The 21,860-nt window shown below is 44.7% G+C and overlaps 1 protein-coding gene across 1 annotated transcript in view; it reads left to right on the forward strand.

Annotated features, from left to right (window-relative positions):
* The window catches only part of LOC141098915 (cysteine repeat modular protein 2-like), a 408,915-nt gene that overhangs the window by 155,968 nt on the left and 231,087 nt on the right, over positions 1-21,860 (forward strand). Inside the window, exons 5-6 of the mRNA XM_073586906.1 lie at positions 344-489; positions 1,843-2,037. Of these exons, the coding sequence (XP_073443007.1) occupies positions 344-489; positions 1,843-2,037 (341 nt within the window). The remainder of the gene's footprint in view (positions 1-343; positions 490-1,842; positions 2,038-21,860) is intronic.

A 21,860-nucleotide genomic window follows, 5' to 3' on the forward strand; every position in this document is an offset into this window, starting at 1 on the left:
CCGGCACAGAGCATGTTCATCACCTGCTGCATCTGGGAATATTTTCTTTCTTCGAGTGGACAAGCGCCAGTGTGTCAACTACTCACATATTCATTTTACAATTTATTTTATATTTTATGATCATGACATAAGAGTTAATTTTATTCATACCCTTTCCTCCTGTCCCCTCCCTACTAATCTAAATCCTACTCTCAGTGTTTTGTCTTTCAGCAGTATATTTGCAATCAGAGCTTTGTTACCACTAGTACGAAACAATGACCGCTGACCCTTGCCTTGCATATTCCATCAGACTTCCTAACATGTATGGATGTTTCATTTCTATAAAAACTGCATTTGATTTTAGGTACCATCTACAATGCCGAAAACATTGCCCCTCGAAAACGTATGAGGACAATGATGGAAAATTGTGTCTTGCTTGTACATCAGGGTGCATAGAATGTCAAAATGAAACCCACTGCTCTTCCTGTCAAAGTGGATATTATTTGCATGGTAAGAAGAGGGCTGTAAAAGCTTATCAGGCAGTTTTCTACATATCGGTCACTTGTTCTTATTTGTTCAGTGGTGAATGGTTCAACATAGTGAGATAACAAGACACTACACACCTTGCTTATGGCTGTCAGTTATGGTCATGGCAAACAGAATGTGTTTTACATTTCATAATAAAAAAAATCACAAGACTTCAGTTTTCTTTGCAGTTATGTTCTTTTATATCCTTTATTGCATTGTGAAATGTAAAACTTCCTAAATATCCTTAGTCACATGCAGTTATTACAATTACTGATTTACAGTTACATGTGGTATGACATGAGATGGTTCTTCCAGGTCTGCTGTTATTGTTTTTGGCATACAGTGTATATCATTATTGGTCAATAATATCACGTGTATGAAGATTTTCTATCATTAGACATATAGTGCTCGATTCGTCAATATTGGTGATTTTCTTGCTGGTGGTGACAAGGGGGCATGTACAAGTCAGAACCTCCTGATTTATTAAGAGGCACAAGCCCATTAAAGAAGCACCGTATCAAAGTTTATATCCACTTAATACATTGCAGCCATCATATTATGTGTGTACTTACAATTGCTTATTTTGCTTTTCTACTCAGGTAATTCTTCTCTTTTCTCTGCTTTTATGAAGAAACAGGAAATCTCCTGTACCTGCATTTTTCATCCCCCTCTTCAACTCCTGACCCAGCTGTTCCCTCCCCCGCCCCCCACAGGGAGTTTTGCAGTGACTTATGACTCATACAGGAGAAATTAACCTCCTGTTTCTACATAGAGGATTAGAAGGATTCAGTTAGTCAATTTTTAATCACAGGATGTCATAGACCTAATGTAAAAGAGAAGAATTAGCTGGGTTGAAGGGAAAATGAGCAATTGTAAGTACAGAGGGCTACATGATATGAAGACTACAATATATTAATAGGATAAAAAGTTCAGTGAGAGTGCTTATTTAATGAATTAGGAGTGTCTGATGAGTTCATAACATATTTCCCAGAGGCACCCCAGGCAAATGAGGGGAGAACATGCAAACACCTTTCAGATGTTGTCCTTTGTGGGATTTGAACTCAGGTCTCCAATGCTGCAAAGCAATAGTGCTAACTGCTGAGCCACCATGCTGCCTGTTTGAGGTGTGATGTCACACCACTATCATGTCTCTATCCCACCCACCTCCACCAATTTGTCTGAGCTGGAAGAAACTGGCGTGAAAACGCCAACATTTCCAAAATTTTTGAGCAACTCTAAGCATTTTTTAGCATAAAAGTTTAGTTGAGTCAAGCCCATAGACTGTCATGACTTTAGATTTATTTTTTATTAAAAAAAAAACCTTTTTTTTTTCAGATGCTAAATGTGTGACAAAATGCCCAGGAGGCATGTTCCAAGATAAAAAGAAGTGGCAATGTGAAGCCTGCCACAAGTCCTGCATGACATGTCATGGGCTCTCTCCTCAGGACTGTGACTTGTGCCCAGACGGGAAGCAGCCATCCTTTGGAATGTGTTATTTTGTGACTTGCTCGGATGAACAATTTTTAAATGGTATGTCAACAATAGAATAGTTTGATGCAACAATGGGCTTTAAATGTTTTGTTATCTTCTTTATACTCCCAGTAACTTGTGGTATTAAATAATTACTGTTATGTAAATTCAAATAGTGAAAAAGTTGATTTACAAGAGAAAGTACAAAGCATTCTAATACAATCCTTTACAATGATGTGTTACTCCACATAATATATGTTGGGATCGCATAACCTTGGAGATAGCATGTGATTCTCTAATTACGACATCCATCAACCATACACTGAAAGGATAATAATGTACAATGTTGTATCTGAATATAACAAAAAGGAGAATATCAGTTGCATGTATAGAACTTCTTTACCTGAGATCCAATTCAACATTGCAGCCTGTGGAATGCACCATTGAACATTGGTTCCACTACTAATGATTTTGTATGGGCCAGACACTGATCCGCATGAGAATCTATCTCCAAAAGATTATTATAAATGAAAGGAGGCATTACTAGTGTGAGACAAGTAACTAACCCAGTTGTTAGAGTTCATATTTGTTTTAAAAAATGTCAATATCCTTCTGATCTTTGAAGTTGCTAATTTACAATGCATGATGATACTTAGGCCGGGATCACACACAGCGTAATATGGCCAAGTCTCGCAGGTTAAAACCAAGCTCTGGCGCCGGCACTCCGGAGTGGAGCGTGCAGCCGCACAGCAATACATGGAGCTGCATGCTCCGCTCCGGAGTCTTGGTGCCAGAGCTTGGTTTTAACCTGCGAGACTCGGCCGTATCTCGCTGTAGTGTGACTCCGGCCTTACTCTGCGATCTACAAATACACCCAGAGCATTCTCTACAACTTACTATCCTAGTTTTACCATTCCTGGAACATTCTACTAGAGCCCAGATACATGACTTTATATTTATCCACCTTGAACCCCATCTGCCAAGTGAATGCCTAAATACTCTCGTTGTTCAAGTTAGCTTTTGTTTTTTGACCATCTTCCATACACTGCACTATGCAACAGTATGTACCTTGGTGTCAACAGCAAAAATAGGAACAACTTAATTAATTCCATCTTCTTTATCATTAATAAATAATTGAATAATAGAGGACCAAGCACTTAACCTTGGAGTAAACCACTTATAACCAAGGACCATTGAGAGTAGTAGTCATTCACCACAACTCTCTCACAATGGAGAAAGAATACACTCCTACGATAGCTTAGAACAGGCTCAGTAAGTGAGTGAGACATGAATTGACAAACACTTTCCTCACTGCAGAATGCTGACATGTGCTTGAGCACAGCAGACCTGAGTGTGATTAACAGACAGCTTTCAGCTTTCATTTCCAGAAGTCAGTATGTGGGGAGAGGCAGAAGCTGAGTATACAACCATTATCATTCATTAAAAGGCCCTTAACATTTTTCCTACAATGGATGTAAAGTTTTTACTGGTCTATAATTACATGGAAAACACATGGAGCACTTTTTAAAAATGAGTATCACATTTAATTTGCTTAGTAGAGTACCAGTCAGTAGAGGGTCTCTAAAAATGGTGTACAGGTGGCAAGCTATAACTGAAGTGAGTTTCTTAAGGACTGTCGTATGTAGCCCATCTGGGCCCGGGCCATGTTTACATTGATATTATTTAGCTACACTTTGACCACATATGGGTTTAAATAAATGATTATATTAGATGACATAATAACTAGTGATGAGCGAGTATACTTGTTGCTCGGGTTTTTTCGAGCATGCTCGGGTGACCTTCGAGTATTTTGCTCGGAGATTTAGTTTTCGTCACCTCAGCTGCATGATTTGTGGCTGCTGGACAGCCTGAATACATGTGAAGAATTCCTGTTTGTTAGGGAATACCCATAAGTATTCAGGCTGTCCAGCAGCCACAAATCATGCAGCTGAGGCGGCGAAAACTAAATCACCTCGCATGCCAAAATACTCGGAGGACACCCGAGCATGCTTGGAAAAACCCGAGCAACAAGTATACTCACTCATCACTAATAATAACCCCTACACTCCCCAATCCTGTTTTCACCTTTATGATCAGGCCAAATTTTACAATATTAACCAGTGACACTTAATGTGGTAATAGTGCTGGTACGCTTCAACAGATCCCACTGATTCTGAGACTTTTTTTCCTGACATATTGTGCTTCAAGATAGTGGGAAAATTTGTTCGATATGACATGCATTTACTTGTGAAAAAAATCGGAAACTTGGTGAAAATTTAGCAATTTTCAAACTTTATTTTTTGCACTTAAAGCAGAGAGTTAGGTCACACAAAATAGATAGCAAATAACATTTCCCACATGTATAATTTTACATCAGCACAATTTTTTAAACATAATTTTTTTTTACAGGAAGTTAACATTTTTAAGTGACTTTAAGGGGCCTATATGGCAGATATTACTCAAAATTGACATCATACTAAAAATATCACCTCTCAAGGTGCTCAAAATAACATTTAACTTTTTTTTGCCAAAATTTTAGACCCAATTTTTTCACAAGGGTAACAGGAGAAAATGGACCCCAAAATTTGTTGTGTAATTTCTCAAGAGAGCCAGATACCCCATATGTAAGGGATAAGAACTGTTTGGGTGTACAGTAGGACTCGAAAGGAAAGGAGCACCGCTTGACTTTTTGAACACAAAATTGGCTGGAATCAAGAGCAGACATTATATCGTGTTTGAAAAGCCCCTAATGTGCCTACACAGTAGAAACCCCCACAACCGACCACAGTTTGTAAACTAGACCCCTCAAAGAACTTATCTAGATATGCAGTGAGCACCTTGAACCTCCAGATGTTTCACAAAGTTTATAACGTAACGCAGTGAAAAGAAAAAAATTCACAAATTTTTTCCACAAAAATGTTTTTGGCTCCACATTTTGCATTTTGATTTCTTGTGAGTACACCAATACCCAATATGTGGAGGAAAACTACTGTTTGTATGCATAGCAGGGCTTGGAAGGGAAGGCGCGCCATTTGACTTTTTGAACTTAAAATTTGCTGGAATCATTAGCGGATGCCATGTCGCATTTAGAGAAGCTCTATGTGTCTAAACAGTGGAAAACCCCCACAAGTGACCCCCATTTTGGAAACTAGTCCCCTCAAGGAATGTATTTAGATGTATGGTTATCACCTTTAACATCAAGGCGCTTCAAAGAAGTTTATAATGTTGCACTGTGAAGACCAAATTTGTCCCACAAAAATGTTCTTTCAGCTCCAGTTTTTTTATTTTCTCAAGAGTAACAGGAGAAATTACATCATATAGTTTGTTGTGTAAATTCCCTGAGTATGCTGATACCCCATGTGTAGGGGAAAACTACTGTTTGCGTGTAAGGCAGGGTTCAGAAGGAAAGCAGTGCCATTTGAATTTTTAATGCAAAATTTGTTGGAATCATTAGCAGACGTCATGCCACATTTGGAGAGCCTCAAATGTGTTTAAACAGTGGAAACCCTCCCGCACGTAACCTCATTTTGGAAACTAGACCCTTCAATGAATGCATTTAGATGTTTGGTGAGCACCTTTAACTCCCAGGTGCTTCTCAGAAGTTTATAACGATGAGCTGTGAAAATGCAAAACTCACATTTTTCCCATAAAAATCTCTTTTAGGCCTGTTTCACATTTCAGTTATTTGACGTCAGTCAAAATCCGCCAGGCTGTGAAAAAAACGGATCCGTTACCATTGTGACACAAACGGATACCACCGGATCCATTTTTTGATGGATCCGCTTTAGCAGGTAGTGACCGAAATTTCAAGGAAAATGAGTCTGGGAAGGGGAGAGAGAGAGAGAGAGAGAGATTTTTCTGCCGCCAGAACGGAATTTGGGGTTACATTTCTAGCAAGGAAATCCTTCCGGGCATGCTCAGTGTGAAAAAGCTGATCCGTTGTCAGATTCTGTCAAAAAACGGTTGGCAACGGATCCGCCACCCATAGGCGACCATTATAACGAATGGCGGATAGCGGCGGATCCGTTGCTATCCACTATTTTGACGCAGCCAAAAAGCATTTCATTGTCCGTCCACTCAAGTCAGCGGACGCCAAAATTTTGGCGGATCTGTCAAAAAACGGATCCAACGGATGACCATCCGTCAAAATCCGCCGCTAATGCAAGTCAATGGGAAAAAACGGATCCGTCAAAAAAATGGCGGATACTTTTTTTGGCAAAACGACAGATTTTGACTGACGTCAAAAAACTGGTGTGAAAAAGGCCTTAGACTCATTTCATTTTTTTTATTTTCACTAGGGTAACAGGAGAAATTGTACAAATAAAATTTGTTGTGCATGTATGTTTAAAAACTACTTTTGAGGCACAGAGCAAAACTCAGAAGGGAAGAAGTGCCGTATTGGAATTCAAATTTTGCTGGAATTGTTTTAGGGTGCCATGTCACATTGTTTAAGCCCCTGAGATGTCAGAACAGCAGAAATCCCCCTTAAGTGTAGTCATTTTACAAACTTCACCTCTCAATGAATTCATCTAGGGTTGCAGTGAGCATGTAGACACTGCATGTTATCACTTGTTGGTGAAGAAAGAGTAATTACATTTTTACCGCTGTTTTAGTAACAATTTTTATATTTTAAGGGCCAATAGGAAAAAATGAACCTCTCAGTTTTTTTTGTGCAATTTCTCCTGATTGCATCAATACCATATTGGCAACTGCTTTTCAGGCACAGTACAAAGTTCAGAAGGGAAGGAGCACCATATTAAATGGCAGATTTTAATGTAATTTGCTGGTGCCATGACGCACTGGGAGAGCCCCTAAGGTGCCAGAACAGCAGAGCCCCCATAAGTGACACCATTTTATACAGTACTGTTTACCCATACGGTGAGACTCCGGAGGGACAGAGCTATTTGCCTTCTGGAGCGCAGATTTTCCTAGAATAGTTTGCAGACTCCATATGCAGAGCTAGTAGCAAAGCCACAAAAGAGGACTAAAAATCCTCCAAAAATTCAAGAATACAGCTGAAAAGGGGCAGCACCGCTTACCTGCCCAGGTCTCTGAACAATTGCACTACAGGATGCAGCCATCCCATGTAACAAAGATGTCAGCAACACAGGTGCAAAATACTAAATAGACAGCCACTCACAGCCTACCAATTCATGGGAGGGCGTGGCCGCTTAGTATATATTTGCACCATAGAGGTTTATATAGGGCTCTGTTCACATGCAGGTAATGCATTGTGTCTGGTTCACAGCCTATTAGTCATGCCCATACTATGCAATCAGGCGGGCTGGCCAGCACGCTCTAAATGCATCCAATGTGGACACCCCTGTTTACAAGACCTAATGTGCTTGGCTTGGCTGCACCCTGAAAAATAAAGTGCACAAAATACATAGAATTATTATAATTATGTGAGGCATTGGTCGATATTTTGGCCAAGATATGCAAGCTTGCAACCCAAAGTGAAGGGTCCTCACTAGTGTTGAGCATTCCGATACCGCAAGTATCAGGTATCGGCCGATATTAGCTGTATCGGAATTCCGATACTTAGTTCCGATACTTTTTTCATATCGAATACCGGAATCGGAAGTTCCCATAATGCTAGGAGCCCGCTCGATTTGATTCAGCCAATGGGGATCCTCAGAAGTGTGGGCATATCCTGTTAGGCATGTAGGCATGTTAACTACTGGCATGGCTGTGATTGGCTGCTGAAATGATGTCATGATGCACTATAAAAAGCGCTGCAGCCGCCATTTCTGGTCACTCTGCTGTGAATTCAGTTAGGGACAGGCTGCTGTTGAAGACTGTGAGGGACAGTTAGAAATAGCGATTCTAAAAACAATATTGTGCTTTATCCAGGCTACATAAACCACCACTGTAGCTTGCTTTTCCCTAGCAGCGCTGTTTTCACAGCTGTCTGCAAGGGCTGTGTGAGTGCAGACCCACGCTGTGTAGTGTGTCCTGCAGGCACGTCTGCTTGTAGGCCGGCCAGCGTGTGTCTCTGCCTCATACACATTTTTCTTTTATTGCTGCTTTTTTTTTCTCCTTTATAGTGTGCTTCCATACGTATCCATATACGTTGGTTGCAAACACTAAAGGAGTGGACAGCGGAGCCTTTCAGCAGCCTTTCAGTGCTATAGCCCATTTCTCTGCACTGTTTTTGGCTGTCATAGAATCATAGAATCATAGAATCATAGAATCGTAGAGTTGGAAGGGACCTCCTGGGCCATCTGGTCCAACCCCCTGCTCAAAGCAGGATTCGCTAAATCATCCCAGTGAGATGTCTGTCCAGCCTCTGTTTGAAGACTTCCATTGAAGGAGAACTCACCACTTCTCGTGGCAGCCTGTTCCACTCATTGATAGGTCTGATAGGTCTCTCTGTGTGTGAGTGCAGCTCACGTTGCAGTGTGTTCTACAGCCACCGCTAGCTGTAGTCCGCTCAGCGTGCGTCACTGCCTCATACATAGTCCTTTTTTGCAGCAAATTTAGCCAGATTTTTGCTCCTATATTAGTGTGCTTCCAACCGCATCCATTGTCATTGGTTGGTTGCAAACACTATATAGGATTAGATAGAGGAGCCTTTTTGCTGGCTTGTGCCCTTCAGGGCCAGCCAGGCTAGTATCACCCTATTTTTTGGAGCCTCATCAATTGCATTGTAGGTTAGCTTCCTGCATTGTACTCGCTCCAAAAAGTTTGTGATACTATAGCTTTCAAACTTTGGTCACATCCTTTCCTTTCCCCCCACCCAAAAAAAAAGGAAATAAAGTTCACCAAACACTCCACTTTACAGTTGTCTAGGCCACATTAGATCATATTAAAGTGTAGTACACACACTCTTAGCCAAATTAGTGTTTCTTATACTGGTTAGCAGGTGTTCAGGAATAAGAACAAGCCACCCCTTTTTTACTTTTCTGCCTATCTTTATCAGTCTACCAAGATGAAGAAGGCAGGGAGTAAGGCACATGGTCGTGGCCGTGGAGTTTCAGCAGGGAGAGGACGGGGGGATTCAGCAGGGAGAGGACGTGGGGATTCGGTATCTGCTGCGGCCACCAGTGACCCGGCATCCCCCACTTTTACCAGGCAACAGTCCTTCATGCGCAGCTTTGTAGGACCTCGCCGTACCCCACTGCTGCGTGACGAACAAATTGAAGCCGTTGTCGGATGGATGTCAGCTAACGCATCCACTTCAATGACTTCCGCATCCTCCCAAGGCCAGAGCACTGAAGAGCAACCATCTGTCTCTTCACCACCTGCCAAATTTCCCAGGCAGTCTGAGAGCCCTGGACAGGAGCCATCTCAATCTTTACTTCTGTTCTCAGAATCTGTTGGCTTGGAAAGAGGTGGCCAACCAAGCAGCATTCTAGAGCGTGAAGAAGAGGGAGTATGCAGTGATGCGCAACTGCTTTGTCCCTCTGAATCTGAAGAGGCGGGTGGGCCAGTGCCTATGGTCAGCACACCTCAGTATGCATCAGATGATGATGAGACTCAGTTGCCAATTTCTGGTGCGTACGGTGCTGGCGAGACAACCCAGGACCAGCCGGTGCTTGAAGAGGGGAGTGGAGATGATGAGGTCCTTGACCCATCATGGCGTCAGCCACAGGAGGGTGGTGGGAGCAGCTCTGAGGAAGAGATTCCCCGAACGGCCAAAAGAGGAGGGAGAGGGCGGGGGCAGACTTGGTTGCCTGTAGCCTCCACTTTGGCACCCGTGAGGAGCAATCCTCTTCCAAAACACAAAACGGGCGCTCCCAGGACTTGCAGTGCGTGGTCTTTTTTTGACAGAGTTGCAGATGACATTTGCTTTGTCAAATGCAAGCTGTGTCATCAGAAAGTGAAACGAGGCAAAAATGTGACCAACCTCAATACCACAAATATGTGGAAACATGTGCGTACCAAGCACGAGGTGGAGTTACACAGACACACTGAAGATGTAGGCCAACATTCAGCAGCACCTACCACCTCTTCAGCTCGTGTTGGGGCCTCTTCCTCCAGCTCACACACAGCTGGTTCGGCTTCCTCACTGGAACGCCATGGAAGAACCACTGCCACTGTTGTCCAGAGACCCAGTGAAATTCCACCCACTGAACCACGTTCGCAGTCATCAGCACCCTCCCAGGCCACTCACCAGCAATCGGTAGCACAGGCATGGGAGAAAAACCGGCCATACTCGGCAAACCATCCCTGAGCACTGGCTCTGAATGCCGGCATTGCCAAACTACTGGCCCTTGAGATGCTGTCATTCAGGCTGGTGGAGACTGACACATTCCGGAACTTTATGTCATTGGCAGTTCCACAATACAATGTGCCCAGCCGCTTTTATTTCAGCAGGCAAGCCGTCCCTGCCCTGCAAAAGCATGTGTAGGGAAAAATTAAAAATGCGCTACTAAATGCCGTCAGTAGCAAGGTCCACCTGACCACCGATGCGTGGACCAGTAGCCATGGACAGGGACGATACCTTTCCCTCACTACCCATTGGGTCAATGTTGTGGAGCCGGGTACAGATCTGGAGAGTGGCTCTGTACGTATTCTACCAACTCCAAGGATTGCAGGAATGCAGTCTGTACATATTGAGTCCTCCTCCTACTCTAGTTCCTCGGAATCAGCACTGCGTGAACCTGTTAGGCCAGATATGAGCACAGGTGTGGCCAAACGTCAACAGGCCGTCCTTAAATTAATTTCTTTGGGGAATCGGAGCCACACAGCACAGGAGCTCTGGAATGCCATCAAGCAGGAGAGCGATGTGTGGTTTGTGCCAGCGAATCTCCAGCCAGGTTTGGTAGTGAGTGACAATGGCCGAAATCTAGTGGCAGCTCTGGGCCTAGGCAACCTCACTCACATACCATGTCTGGCACACGTGCTCAATTTGGTCATGCAGAGCTTTCTGAGGGACTATCCGGATCTTGATGCACTGCTGCACAAGGTTCGCCTAGAGTGTGCTCACTTGCGGCGTTCCAGCATGGCAAGATCGCGCATTGCATCTCTGCAACGCCGATTCCGCCTGCCAGAACATCGCATCATATGTGACCTCCCCACCAGGTGGAATTCAACGTTACATATGTTGGAGCGGTTGTGTGAGCAGCAGGCAGCTGTAATGGAGTACCAGCTGCATCAGGCGCAAACAAGTCGCACTGTGCGCCGGACACACTTCACCACCACTGAGTGGGCCACTATGAGGGACATCTGCCAAGTTTTGCGTGCCTTCGATGACTCCACGCGGATGGCCAGTGCAGATGATGCACTAATCAGCATGACTGTCCCCCTCATCTGTCTGCTTCAAAAAACCTTACAAGCACTAAGTGAGGAGGTTTTTGAAGAGGTCGAGGATGAGCAGTCAGAAATGCCATTTGCTTCTGGCAAGTCTGCGCAACGTGCTTCCACACAAAGGCCCAGGCAGGGGACACTTAGTGAGGAGGATGACGAGGAGTCAATGGAGGAGGAGGAACACATCTCTCCAGAGGAGGGAGGTACACAAGGCTCCAGTAGTCAGTGTGTACAGCGAGGGTGGAGTGATGCTGAGCAGGCAGAGATGCTGCCTCAAGCTGGGGACAGCGTTTCCGGTCCAGTTGGCAGTCTGCAGCACATGGTTGATTTCATGCTGCAGTGCTTGTTAAATGACCGCTGCATCGCCAACATTCTCCACACGGCTGATTATTGGGTGTACACCCTCCTAGATCCTCGCTACCGGGACAACTTACAAAGCCTCATACCACAGTTGAACCGGGAGCGAAAAATGCGGGAGTACCAAGAAACACTTGTGCAGGCCATCATGTTCTCCATTCCCCCCACAAGTGTTGCTGGTAGTGCTTTTCAAACCAGCCATGTGGGTAGAGGCAGTGGAGGAAGCTCTGCACAAAGAGGTAGCAGAGGCAGTGCCGCAGGACAAGGCAAGGCCAGTATGTTCCAAATGTGGAAAAGTTTTGTGGGACTGCCACAAACGGCTGCACCATCACAGACGGCTCCAGTCAGCAGGAGGCAACGTTTCCGTCAGATGGTGACAGACTACTTGTCGTGCTCTGTTAGTGTTCTCCCAGACGGCTCTTCCCCGTTCAAGTATTGGGTCTCTAAGCTGGATACATGGCCAGAGCTTAGCCAGTATGCATTGGAGGTGCTGGCTTGCCCTGCTGCCAGTGTATTATCGGAACGTGTCTTTAGTGCTGCAGGTGGTGTGGTAACAGACCGTCGCACGCGACTATCCGCCGATAATGTTGACCGGCTTACTTTTGTGAAAATGAACAAGGCCTGGATCTCACCTGAATTTGCCAGTCCTCTTCCAGAATAAATAATTGGCTGGCAACAGGATCCAGGTCTCCTGTTGTGTTCATGTTTCTATGACCTGAACTTTATTTCCTGGGCTACAGCAACGCCCGTTGTTGCTCAGAAGTGCTGTCCGCACAGAGAAAACACTCGCTCATGTGTAAGTGGGGTTCGGTAACGTCAGCTGATCCCCTGCTGTGTGTACGGCAAACTCTCCTGCTGCCTACAACTTCTGACTACCTCTGATTTAATATGTTTTCTGATTTGCCCTCTGTCTCCACTCTGTTTTTAGTATTTCCTCCGGCCTACAACACCGCCTGTTTCTGCTCTCAAGTGCCGTCTGCACAATCCACACTTGATCCTGTGGTACCTGGGTCCTGTAACATCTGCTCATCTCCAGAGTTGAGCACGGCAATGTCTCCTGCTTTGTCTACATTCCCACTACTTGTAGTGAAAATGTGGACAGAGCAGGAGACATTGCCTGACTCACCTCTAGGGAGAAGCTGCTGTTACAGAACCCCAGTAACACAGGAACAAGTGTGGGTTGTGCAGACGGCATTTCAGAGCAGCAACTGGCGTGGTTGGAAGCCAGCGGAAATACTCGAAACAGAGTGAAGACAGAGGCCTAATTGGAGTACGTTGACAGTTAGTAGTAGTCTAGAAACAATCGCAAACTGCCACCAAGTAGGCCTCGGCCTACTACCTGATTTTCCCTGGGCTCCGACACCGCCAGTTGGTGCTCAGAAGTGCTGTCCGCACAGACAAAACACTCGCTCATGTGTAAGTGGGGTTCGCTAACGTCAGCTGATCCCCTGCTGTGTGTACGGCAAACTCTCCTGCTGCCTACAACTTCTGACTACCTCTGATTTAATATGTTCTCTGATTTGCCCTCTGTCTCCACTCTGTTTTGAGTATTTCCTCTGGCCTACAACACCGCCTGTTTCTGCTCTCAAGGCCTCGGCCTACTACCTGATTTTCCCTGGGCTCCGACACCGCCAGTTGGTGCTCAGAAGTGCTGTCCGCACAGACAAAACACTCGTTCATGTGAAAGTGGGGGTCAGTAACGTCAGCTGATCCCCTGCTGTGTGGAGGGCAAAGTGTCCTGCTCCCTCCAAAGTCAAAATACCTCAGCTTTACACCTGGCTCCTAGTAGGCCTCGGCCTACTACCTGATTGTCCCTGGGCTCCAACACCGCCAGTTGGTGCTCGGAAGTGCTGTCCACACAGAAAAACACACTCGTTCATGTGAAAGTGGGGTTCAGTAACGTCAGCTGATCCCCTGCTGTGTGGAGGGCAAACTGCTGCTGCCTCCAAATTGTAACTACTTCAGATTTAAACATTCTCTGATTTGGCCTCTGTCTCCACTCTGTCTCTAGTATTTCCCCTGACCTCCAACACTGCCAGTTCCTGCTCACAGTTGCCGTCCACGCATTCCACACTTGTTCCTGTGTTCCTGGTGTTCTGTAACGTGAGCTGATCCCCCAATGTGTGTCCGGCACTGTCTCCTGCGCTGTCCACCTTCCCACTGCAAGTGGTGGGAATGTGGACAGAGCAGGAGACATTGGCAGACAAACATCAGGGGATCTGCTGACATTACAGAACACCAGTAACACAGGAACACGTGTGGATTGGGCAGACGGCTACTGTACGCATAAACTGGCGGTGTTGGTAGTCACGTGAAATCCTGGAAACAGAGTGGAGACAGATGCCTAATTGGAGCACGTTGACAGTCTGTTGTAGCCTACAAACAATGTAAAACTGCCACCAAGTAGGCCTCGGCCTGCACCCTGGTTCTCACTGGGCTCCAACAACGCTAGTTGGTGCTCGGAAGTGCTGTCCACACAGAAAAACACACTCGTTCATGTGAAAGTGGGGGTCAGTAACGTCAGCTGATCCCCTGCTGTGTGGAGGGCAAAGTGTCCTGCTCCCTCCAAAGTCAAAATACCTCAGCTTTACACCTGGCTCCTAGTAAGCCTCGGCCTGCACCATGATTGTCCCTGGGTTCCAACAGCGCTAGTTGGTGCTCGGAAGTGCTGTCCGGCGGTGTTGGTGGTCACGTGAAATCCTGGAAACAGAGTGGAGACAGATGCCTAATTGGAGCACGTTGACAGTCTGTTGTAGCCTACAAACAATCTAAAACTACCACCAAGTAGGCCTCGGCCTACACCATGATTGTCCCTGGGCTCCAACAACGCCAGTTGGTGCTCGGCAGTGTCTTCGGCACGGGGACTCCTTGTTGCCCAGCCTGGTTCCAGCACGCCTGCTGTTTCCGGGTAGCGTCAAGGTCACTATGCCACCAATCCGTTGCGGCCGGGTTAGCCGACTCTACGGTGCCTGCAGTTTAGGTGACTCCTATGTGGGCTGCGGGAACTGGCACTGAAGGCTGGATCCGTAGTGCCAATGGGACATGGACCCCCTGTAGGACTGTGGGTTTCGGTAACTGCGGCCGGCTTGCGGCCTGGCTACTTTGCTTTCAATGGGTACCTTCTGCTACCCACCCGGGTTCCAGCACTGTCTGCTGGTTCTCGCCAGAGCCTTTGGCCTAGGTGCCTCCATCTCGGTATCCGAGGTCCAGCACCGTCAGCTGGTCCTTGGTAGTGCTTTCTAGCACAGGTACCTCCTGCCTAGTAACCGTGGTCCAGCACCGTCAGCTGTTCCTCGGTAGTGCCATTGGCTCTTGTAGCTTTTGCTACCCATCTGGGTTCCAGCACCGTCACCTGGTTCTCGGCAGTGTCTTTGGCACGGGGACTCCCTGTTGCCCAGCCTGGTTCCAGCACGCCTGCTGTTTCTGGATAGTGTCAAGGTCACTATGCCACCAATCCGTTGTCCTGTCGTCTTGCGGCCGGGTTAGCCGACTCTACGGTGCCTGCAGTTTAGGTGACTCCTATGTGGGCTGAGGGAACTGGCACTGAAGGCTGGATCTGTAGTGCCAATGGGACATGGACCCCCTGTAGGACTGTGGGTTTCAGTAACTGCGGCCGGCTTGCGGCCTGGCTACTTTTCTTTCAATGGGTACCTTCTGCTACCCACCCGGGTTCCAGCACTGTCTGCTGGTTCTCGCCAGAGCCTTTGGCCTAGGTGCCTCCATCTCGGTATCCGAAGTCCAGCACCGTCAGCTGGTCCTTGGTAGTGCTTTTTAGCACAGGTACCTTCTGCTTAGTAACCGTGGTCCAGCACCGTCAGTTGGTCCTCGGTAGTGCCATTGGCTCTTGTTCCTTCTGCTACCCATCCGGGTGCCAGCACTGTCTGCTGGTTCTCGCCACAGCCTTTGGCCTAGGTGCCTCCATCTCGGTATCCGAGGTCCAGCACCGTCAGCTGGCCCTTGGTAGTGCTTTTTAGCACAGGTACCTTCTGCTTAGTAACCGTGGTCCAGCACCATCAGTTGGTCCTCGGTAGTGCCATTGGCTCTTGTTCCTTCTGCTACCCATCCGGGTGCCAGCACTGTCTGCTGGTTCTCGCCACAGCCTATGGCCTAGGTGCCTCCATCTCAGTATCCGAGGTCCAGCACCGTCAGCTGGTCCTTGGTAGTGCTTTTTAGCACAGGTACCTTCTGCTTAGTAACCGTGGTCCAGCACCGTCAGTTGGTCCTTGGTAGTGCCATTGGCTCTTGTTCCTTCTGCTACCCATCTGGGTGCCAGCACTGTCTGCTGGTTCTCACAACAGCCTTTGGCCTAGGTGCCTCCATCTCGGTATCCGAGGTCCAGCACCGTCAGCTGGTCCTTGGTAGTGCTTTTTAGCACAGGTACCTTCTGCTTAGTAACCGTGGTCCAGCACCATCAGTTGGTCCTCGGTAGTGCCATTGGCTCTTGTTCCTTCTGCTACCCATCCGGGTGCCAGCACTGTCTGCTGGTTCTCGCCACAGCCTTTGGCCTAGGTGCCTCCATCTCGGTATCCGAGGTCCAGCACCGTCAGCTGGTCCTTGGTAGTGCTTTTTAGCACAGGTACCTTCTGCTTAGTAACCGTGGTACAGCACCGTCAGTTGGTCCTCTGTAGTGCCATTGGCTCTTGTTCCTTCTGCTCCCCTTCCGGGTGCCAGCACTGTCTGCTGGTTCTCACCAGTTTCTCAGCCTTCTTGTACCTTCTGCTACATTTCCAAGATCAAGCTTTTTGAAATTGTCTTTGGTAATCCTTATTGATCTCCATGACGATGACCCTGATGATGATGACCCTGAAGACCACACCAAAGAAGACCAGAAATATGACCCCAAATAATAAGACCAAGAGGACAAAGAACATGAAGACAACCACCAAGATACAGAACAAAAGACAGAAGAACAAGAAGCAGAAGAAGCAAAAGCAGAAGAACAGAAAGCAGAAGAACATTAAGCATAAGACAAAAAATCAGCATAGAAGAAATCAAAATTATAAGCAGAAGAAGACTAAGCAGTAAATGGGGGTGAGTCCGTTCCTCCTCGTGGTGCCCCTGGAAAATGCCTGCTGCTGCAGGCCAAACTGAACGCGGACAAATCCTGTTGTAAATCTTTTGTGACAGGCAGAACGTAAGGTGTAATCTTATAACTTTTATAGATAAGTACTACAGGAATGCCTGTCACCATAAGAAAATGAAGAAAAAGAAGAATAGGAAGAAGATGAAGAAATAGCATATGAAAATTAATAATAGCTGAATAAGAAGAATATGAAGAATGGAAAAAAAAATTAATGGGAAGAAGGTGAAGAAGAAGAAGATGAATAAGGTGAAGAAAAAGTTGATGAAAAAAATGCTACTGCTGCGGATCATGAAGGAGAAAGTGTGGGAGAAGTACAAAAGTAGGTGAAGAGCATGGAAGTTGAGAAACATACATATCTGACTAAATATAAAAAAGTTAACATAGTCAATATCTTTTTAACGCCTAACGTCTTGAAAAAAAAATTGGAATTAATGCTATGCCATGTGATTTGAATAAACCACTATGCTTTTAATGTCTCCTCCACCTCCCAAAATACATTCTACATGATTCTTATTTGTTTTCAATTATGTAGAATTAAAGGAAATAAAGGCCTTTTTTTAATTCCGATACTGGAAGTCCCATTGACTTGAATGGGACTTCCGGTATCGGAATCGGCGATACCCGATATTTTTTTCGTATCGGGCGATACCATCCGATACGATATTTTTGGGTATCGAACGGTATCGCTCAACACTAGTCCTCACGCTTGCGAGTCCAAACACTAAACCTAATAGCAAAGCCACAAAAGAGGACTAAAAATCCTCCAAAAATTCAAGAATACAGCTGTATTCCTCCATATACGGGGCCCCTAAATGCTAAAAGAGCAGAATACCCCCCAGTGGCCCCATTTTGGAAATTATACCACTTTGGGAATTTATATTCAAGTATAGTGATGATTTTGACTCCACATGTGTTTTCCAGAAACAAGCAGCAGTGGATGTTGCTGAGTGAATTTTTCAAATCTGCTATTGTACTACCCATACATTGTAGTGCCAGTGCATAGACCTGTAAATTAAGTGGACTTTCATCACTACAGAATTGCCAAACATGTGGATGCTAAATGTGGTTTAAGCACACTGTGGGGCTCAGAAGGGAGGGGACATTTGGATTTGGGAGTGCAGAATTTTTTGGATTTCTTTTGGGGGGGAAAGGAGCCATAGTGTTTTTCCATAGCCTTTGTACTACAAATATCATGGAAGCCTCCTATATATTAACAGATGAGGGACCTGAGTGGGAACTTGCTTTTTTTGTGGATTGAGCTGAAGCTTTAATTGGGAACATTTTACAGTACATAACATTTTGGATAACATTTCTTCTGCGCTCTGTGCTGAGCACTTATATCAGGGTTTCCATCTAAATCTTTGAGTGATTTTGCTGAAAACCCATAAGGATCCCTTCACAAGGATGAGGCATCAGATTTACTCTCGACTCAGTCTGACCTTTGTATAGCGGTGTCTTTCTTTACAGAGGTGCACAAAACTGTGGCCGACGGTAATTTTAGGCATGCCTAAAAAGACGGACATCACTGGCTCATAGGTCAGACAATGTCCACAGTGTCTCCATTTCCGACATCATAGGGAATTTTTCCTCGGGATTCCGTCATAATCACGTATTTTATTTTTCCGCTCATGGAGCTGAATGGCTGTTTCTTTTTTGTGGGACAAGATGATGTTTTCAGCTATGCTATTTTTATTTACATTCATCTTTTTGATTGTGTTTTTATGTTTTATGGTGCAACAGGGTGGGCCATTTATATGGATACACATTGGTGGGCCATGTATATGGATACACCTAAATAGAATGGGAATGTTGGTGATATCAACTTCCTGTTTGTGGTACATTAGTATATGGCAGCGGGACAACTTTTCAAGATGGGTGGTGACCATGGTGGCCATTTTGAAGTCGGCCATTTTGGTTCCAACTTTATAAATGGCCCACCCAGGTGTATCCACATAAATAGCCCACCCTGTATGAGTGTGTATACATATGTGTGTGTGTGTATTTGTATATATATATATATATATAATATATATATATATACAATGCTCAAAAAAATTAGAAAAAAGTCATATATATATCTTTCTTTTATATTGGGTTTTTTCGAAAAAATATACTTTATAATTTGTTTCTATTTTACTTATTCCCACTATGAGACTTTCACTTTCAGCAGTCTGACCACAGTTATAAAGCATATCTATGCAGGAGGATTGCTATACGCCTTACAACTGTCAGTTCTGCGCTGACATAAGTTAGATCATGCACTGCGCATGATCTTACTAACTTGTTAGCGAAGGCAGGACTGAAACGTGCATTGGGGCAGACGCACAATCCTTAGGAACTCTTGTACAACATTAGTGTCCAAGGTATTTTACATTGCTTTCTATAGTTGCATGCTGTGCATACCCCACTACCGCTTTAGCACAAAATAGCGCTCCTATACTGGGCTCTCTGGACATGTAATTTCCAAGCAATCCCCCAGCATGTCAAGCTGTGTAACCAAGTGGCTAATAGAGTCAAGCATAGCGATGTTGAAAAAAGACCGGGACGGGGTCGAAACGCCACTCGATACTTGATTTTCTTGCCAGTTATACAAAAAATGTTTTTTTCTTTTTTATTGTGGTGTAAAATTTACCTAAATTAAATCATTTTTTTTGCAAATGATTGAGAGTGTGGCTGATTTATCTCCATTACTTTTGACTGTGGATACGTCCAGTTCAGCTGGCACCTTCTTTTCTCTACAAGCTGTGTGCGCCTCCTTTCTACTCATCAACCTCATTGGCACTGGTGCATGTTGAGAATTTTACATATGTACCCTGACATCATATTACTCTATATTATATTGGTACCATGGCATATATCTTTGCATGATACAGTAATTCCTCCACATCTTGCTCTATGTCAATAGATATATAATATTAGATGGAGGCCCGATGCTAGCGCATCGAGAGGGCGGTAATGTCATGATGGGGCAGGTTTTGCAGGATTGAGAATCTCTACCCCCATGTGCTCACCCACCTATCCACTCTCTCTTTCCCCATGTGCTGACTTCTCCCATCTGTGCTCTCTTCTTTGACCTGTCTACCCCATGTGCTATCTCCCTTGTCTGCTGTCTCTCTCCTTCCTGTGCTGTGTTCTCCCCATGTGCTGTCCCATTTGAGCTGTCTCCCCTGTGCTCTGTCTTTCTCACCCCTGTGTCTGACCGTGTACAGAACATACCACAGCTCCAGGGCAGGGGAGGAAACAAAAGGCCATACTGACATTACAGCAGGAGATCGCAGAGGATGCATTTTGTGAGGTAAAATATTGTTTAAAAGCAGTCAGTGAAATATTTTATCACCAAATGAATCCTCTGTGATCCCCTGCTGTAATATCAGTATTGTCTTTTGCTTCCTTCCCTGCCCTGGAGATGTTGTATGTTCCGTACACGGTCAGACACACACAAATTTTAAAATGAACTTTCGTTTGTGGGAAAACCCTTTTAATGTGACTGGCTTCATCTGCCTGTAGACATGTCGCGTATCTGCTGCCGGGATCGGAGTTCGCGCAGACGCAGTGCGATGGTGTTCCGCTGGTGGTACCGCGCAAGAGGCTGCGTGAGTGTGTGTGGTGCGTACGGCGTATAGAGTGCCTGGTGCGACGGTATTGTATTCCGATGGTGGTACCGCGCAATAGGTTGGTACCATCAGCAGTTTCCATATTGAGACACCCACCACTTGGGTGTCCCAATATGGCAGTCGGTGAACTTTGTCTGCTTGTAATTCTGGGATACGGTGACATCTGGACAGAATAGGAAATGAAAACATTACAAGGCAATTATATAAATAGTTGTAAATATAATTATAATTGTTCCTTTATTGAGTGCCCCTCTTCTTACAGCTTGTCACCTCACATATGTGTATTCCCTCTCCCTGTGCCCTGCTTATGTATTTGTTCATTGCTAATATTTGCTACCTTTTGATGTAATCCTGGTCCATTTATTGTCTTTTTTTATCCTTGTGCAACCTGAATGCATGGATACGTCCAAGGTCGTGAATAGGTTAAGGGCTTTGGGATCAATTATGTCCACAGCTCTCTCTACTTTGTCTACAAAGCTGAAGAACTCATTCCGCAATTTTGCCTTCTCTCGATCATCAGTGACCAATTTCCCATTATTTAGCATTATTTATTGGACCCATCTGTTTTTTTTTTTTTTTAAAGAATCTCTTCGGATTTGCCGTGCTTTCTTGGCTCCTGCCTTTTATTTTCTACTTTAGTTGATTTAGTTACCATATCTTAATTACAGATTCTATTTAGCTCTGAATAGTTTTTAAATGCTAGATATTTATATATTCATAAACTTGCTATTTAAATTAATGTGAAATATGTTTGAAAAAAGTAAAAAAAGTAAGAGAAATAGCAGATTTCGTATGGTGCCCAGATTCCTGCACTTTACTGATTAGATAATGGGGAAACCACATGGATATTGATTTCCCTCAATTAGGCCACTTTTGTTTAGGTTATTGTTGAGTTGAGATTTCCATTAAGCATTACAAATCCATAAATCTATACAGAATATTTGGCTGTGAAGAAATGCAGAATGGTTAGTCATTTTAACAAATAATTGGAGCATGTATTTTGGACATTCCTGGCTATTTCCAAGCAGCATCTATCACATCTTGAGTTGACTAATTAGACAGTCTTGGCTATTGTTATAGGAACAACAGTACAGCCTAGTGTGCTGAGGTAAGATAGCCAAGTGTAACATGATTAATCCCATGCTATGGTCCTGATGCTGGGAATTTGGGAAATGCTGAAGTAGTCAATGTTCCAAGCTTTTAGCAATTCCCACGAGTGCTAGATAAGCGATATTCACAGTTCTACGCTAAACTGCATCCTCCAACCTTATTTCCTCACCCAGAAGACATAACATATTAACAGATGCACTATAATAAGGAGACAGCTTTATAATATTTTGATTTCAAACATGTCAGCTTACCAGTTTGTGGCTTTTAATAACTTTAGTTTTTACAGTAAAGTATTCATTAATTGGAGTGACTGCTAGTTTAAAGAGAGACTATTACATAGGTAAGTGCTTTCTTTGGGGAAGTCTTGCAGAGGCCACATGAATACTTCACATTAAATGTGCACAAGGTCTCAAAAAAGTTTTGTTTACAGATACAAAATCTATGAATAATTAAAGAATATAGCTGTT

This window comes from Dendrobates tinctorius, unplaced genomic scaffold (genome assembly GCF_039654945.1).
Source record: "Dendrobates tinctorius isolate UK_male_01 unplaced genomic scaffold, ASM3965494v1 ptg000097l, whole genome shotgun sequence".
NCBI lineage: Eukaryota > Metazoa > Chordata > Amphibia > Anura > Dendrobatidae > Dendrobates > Dendrobates tinctorius.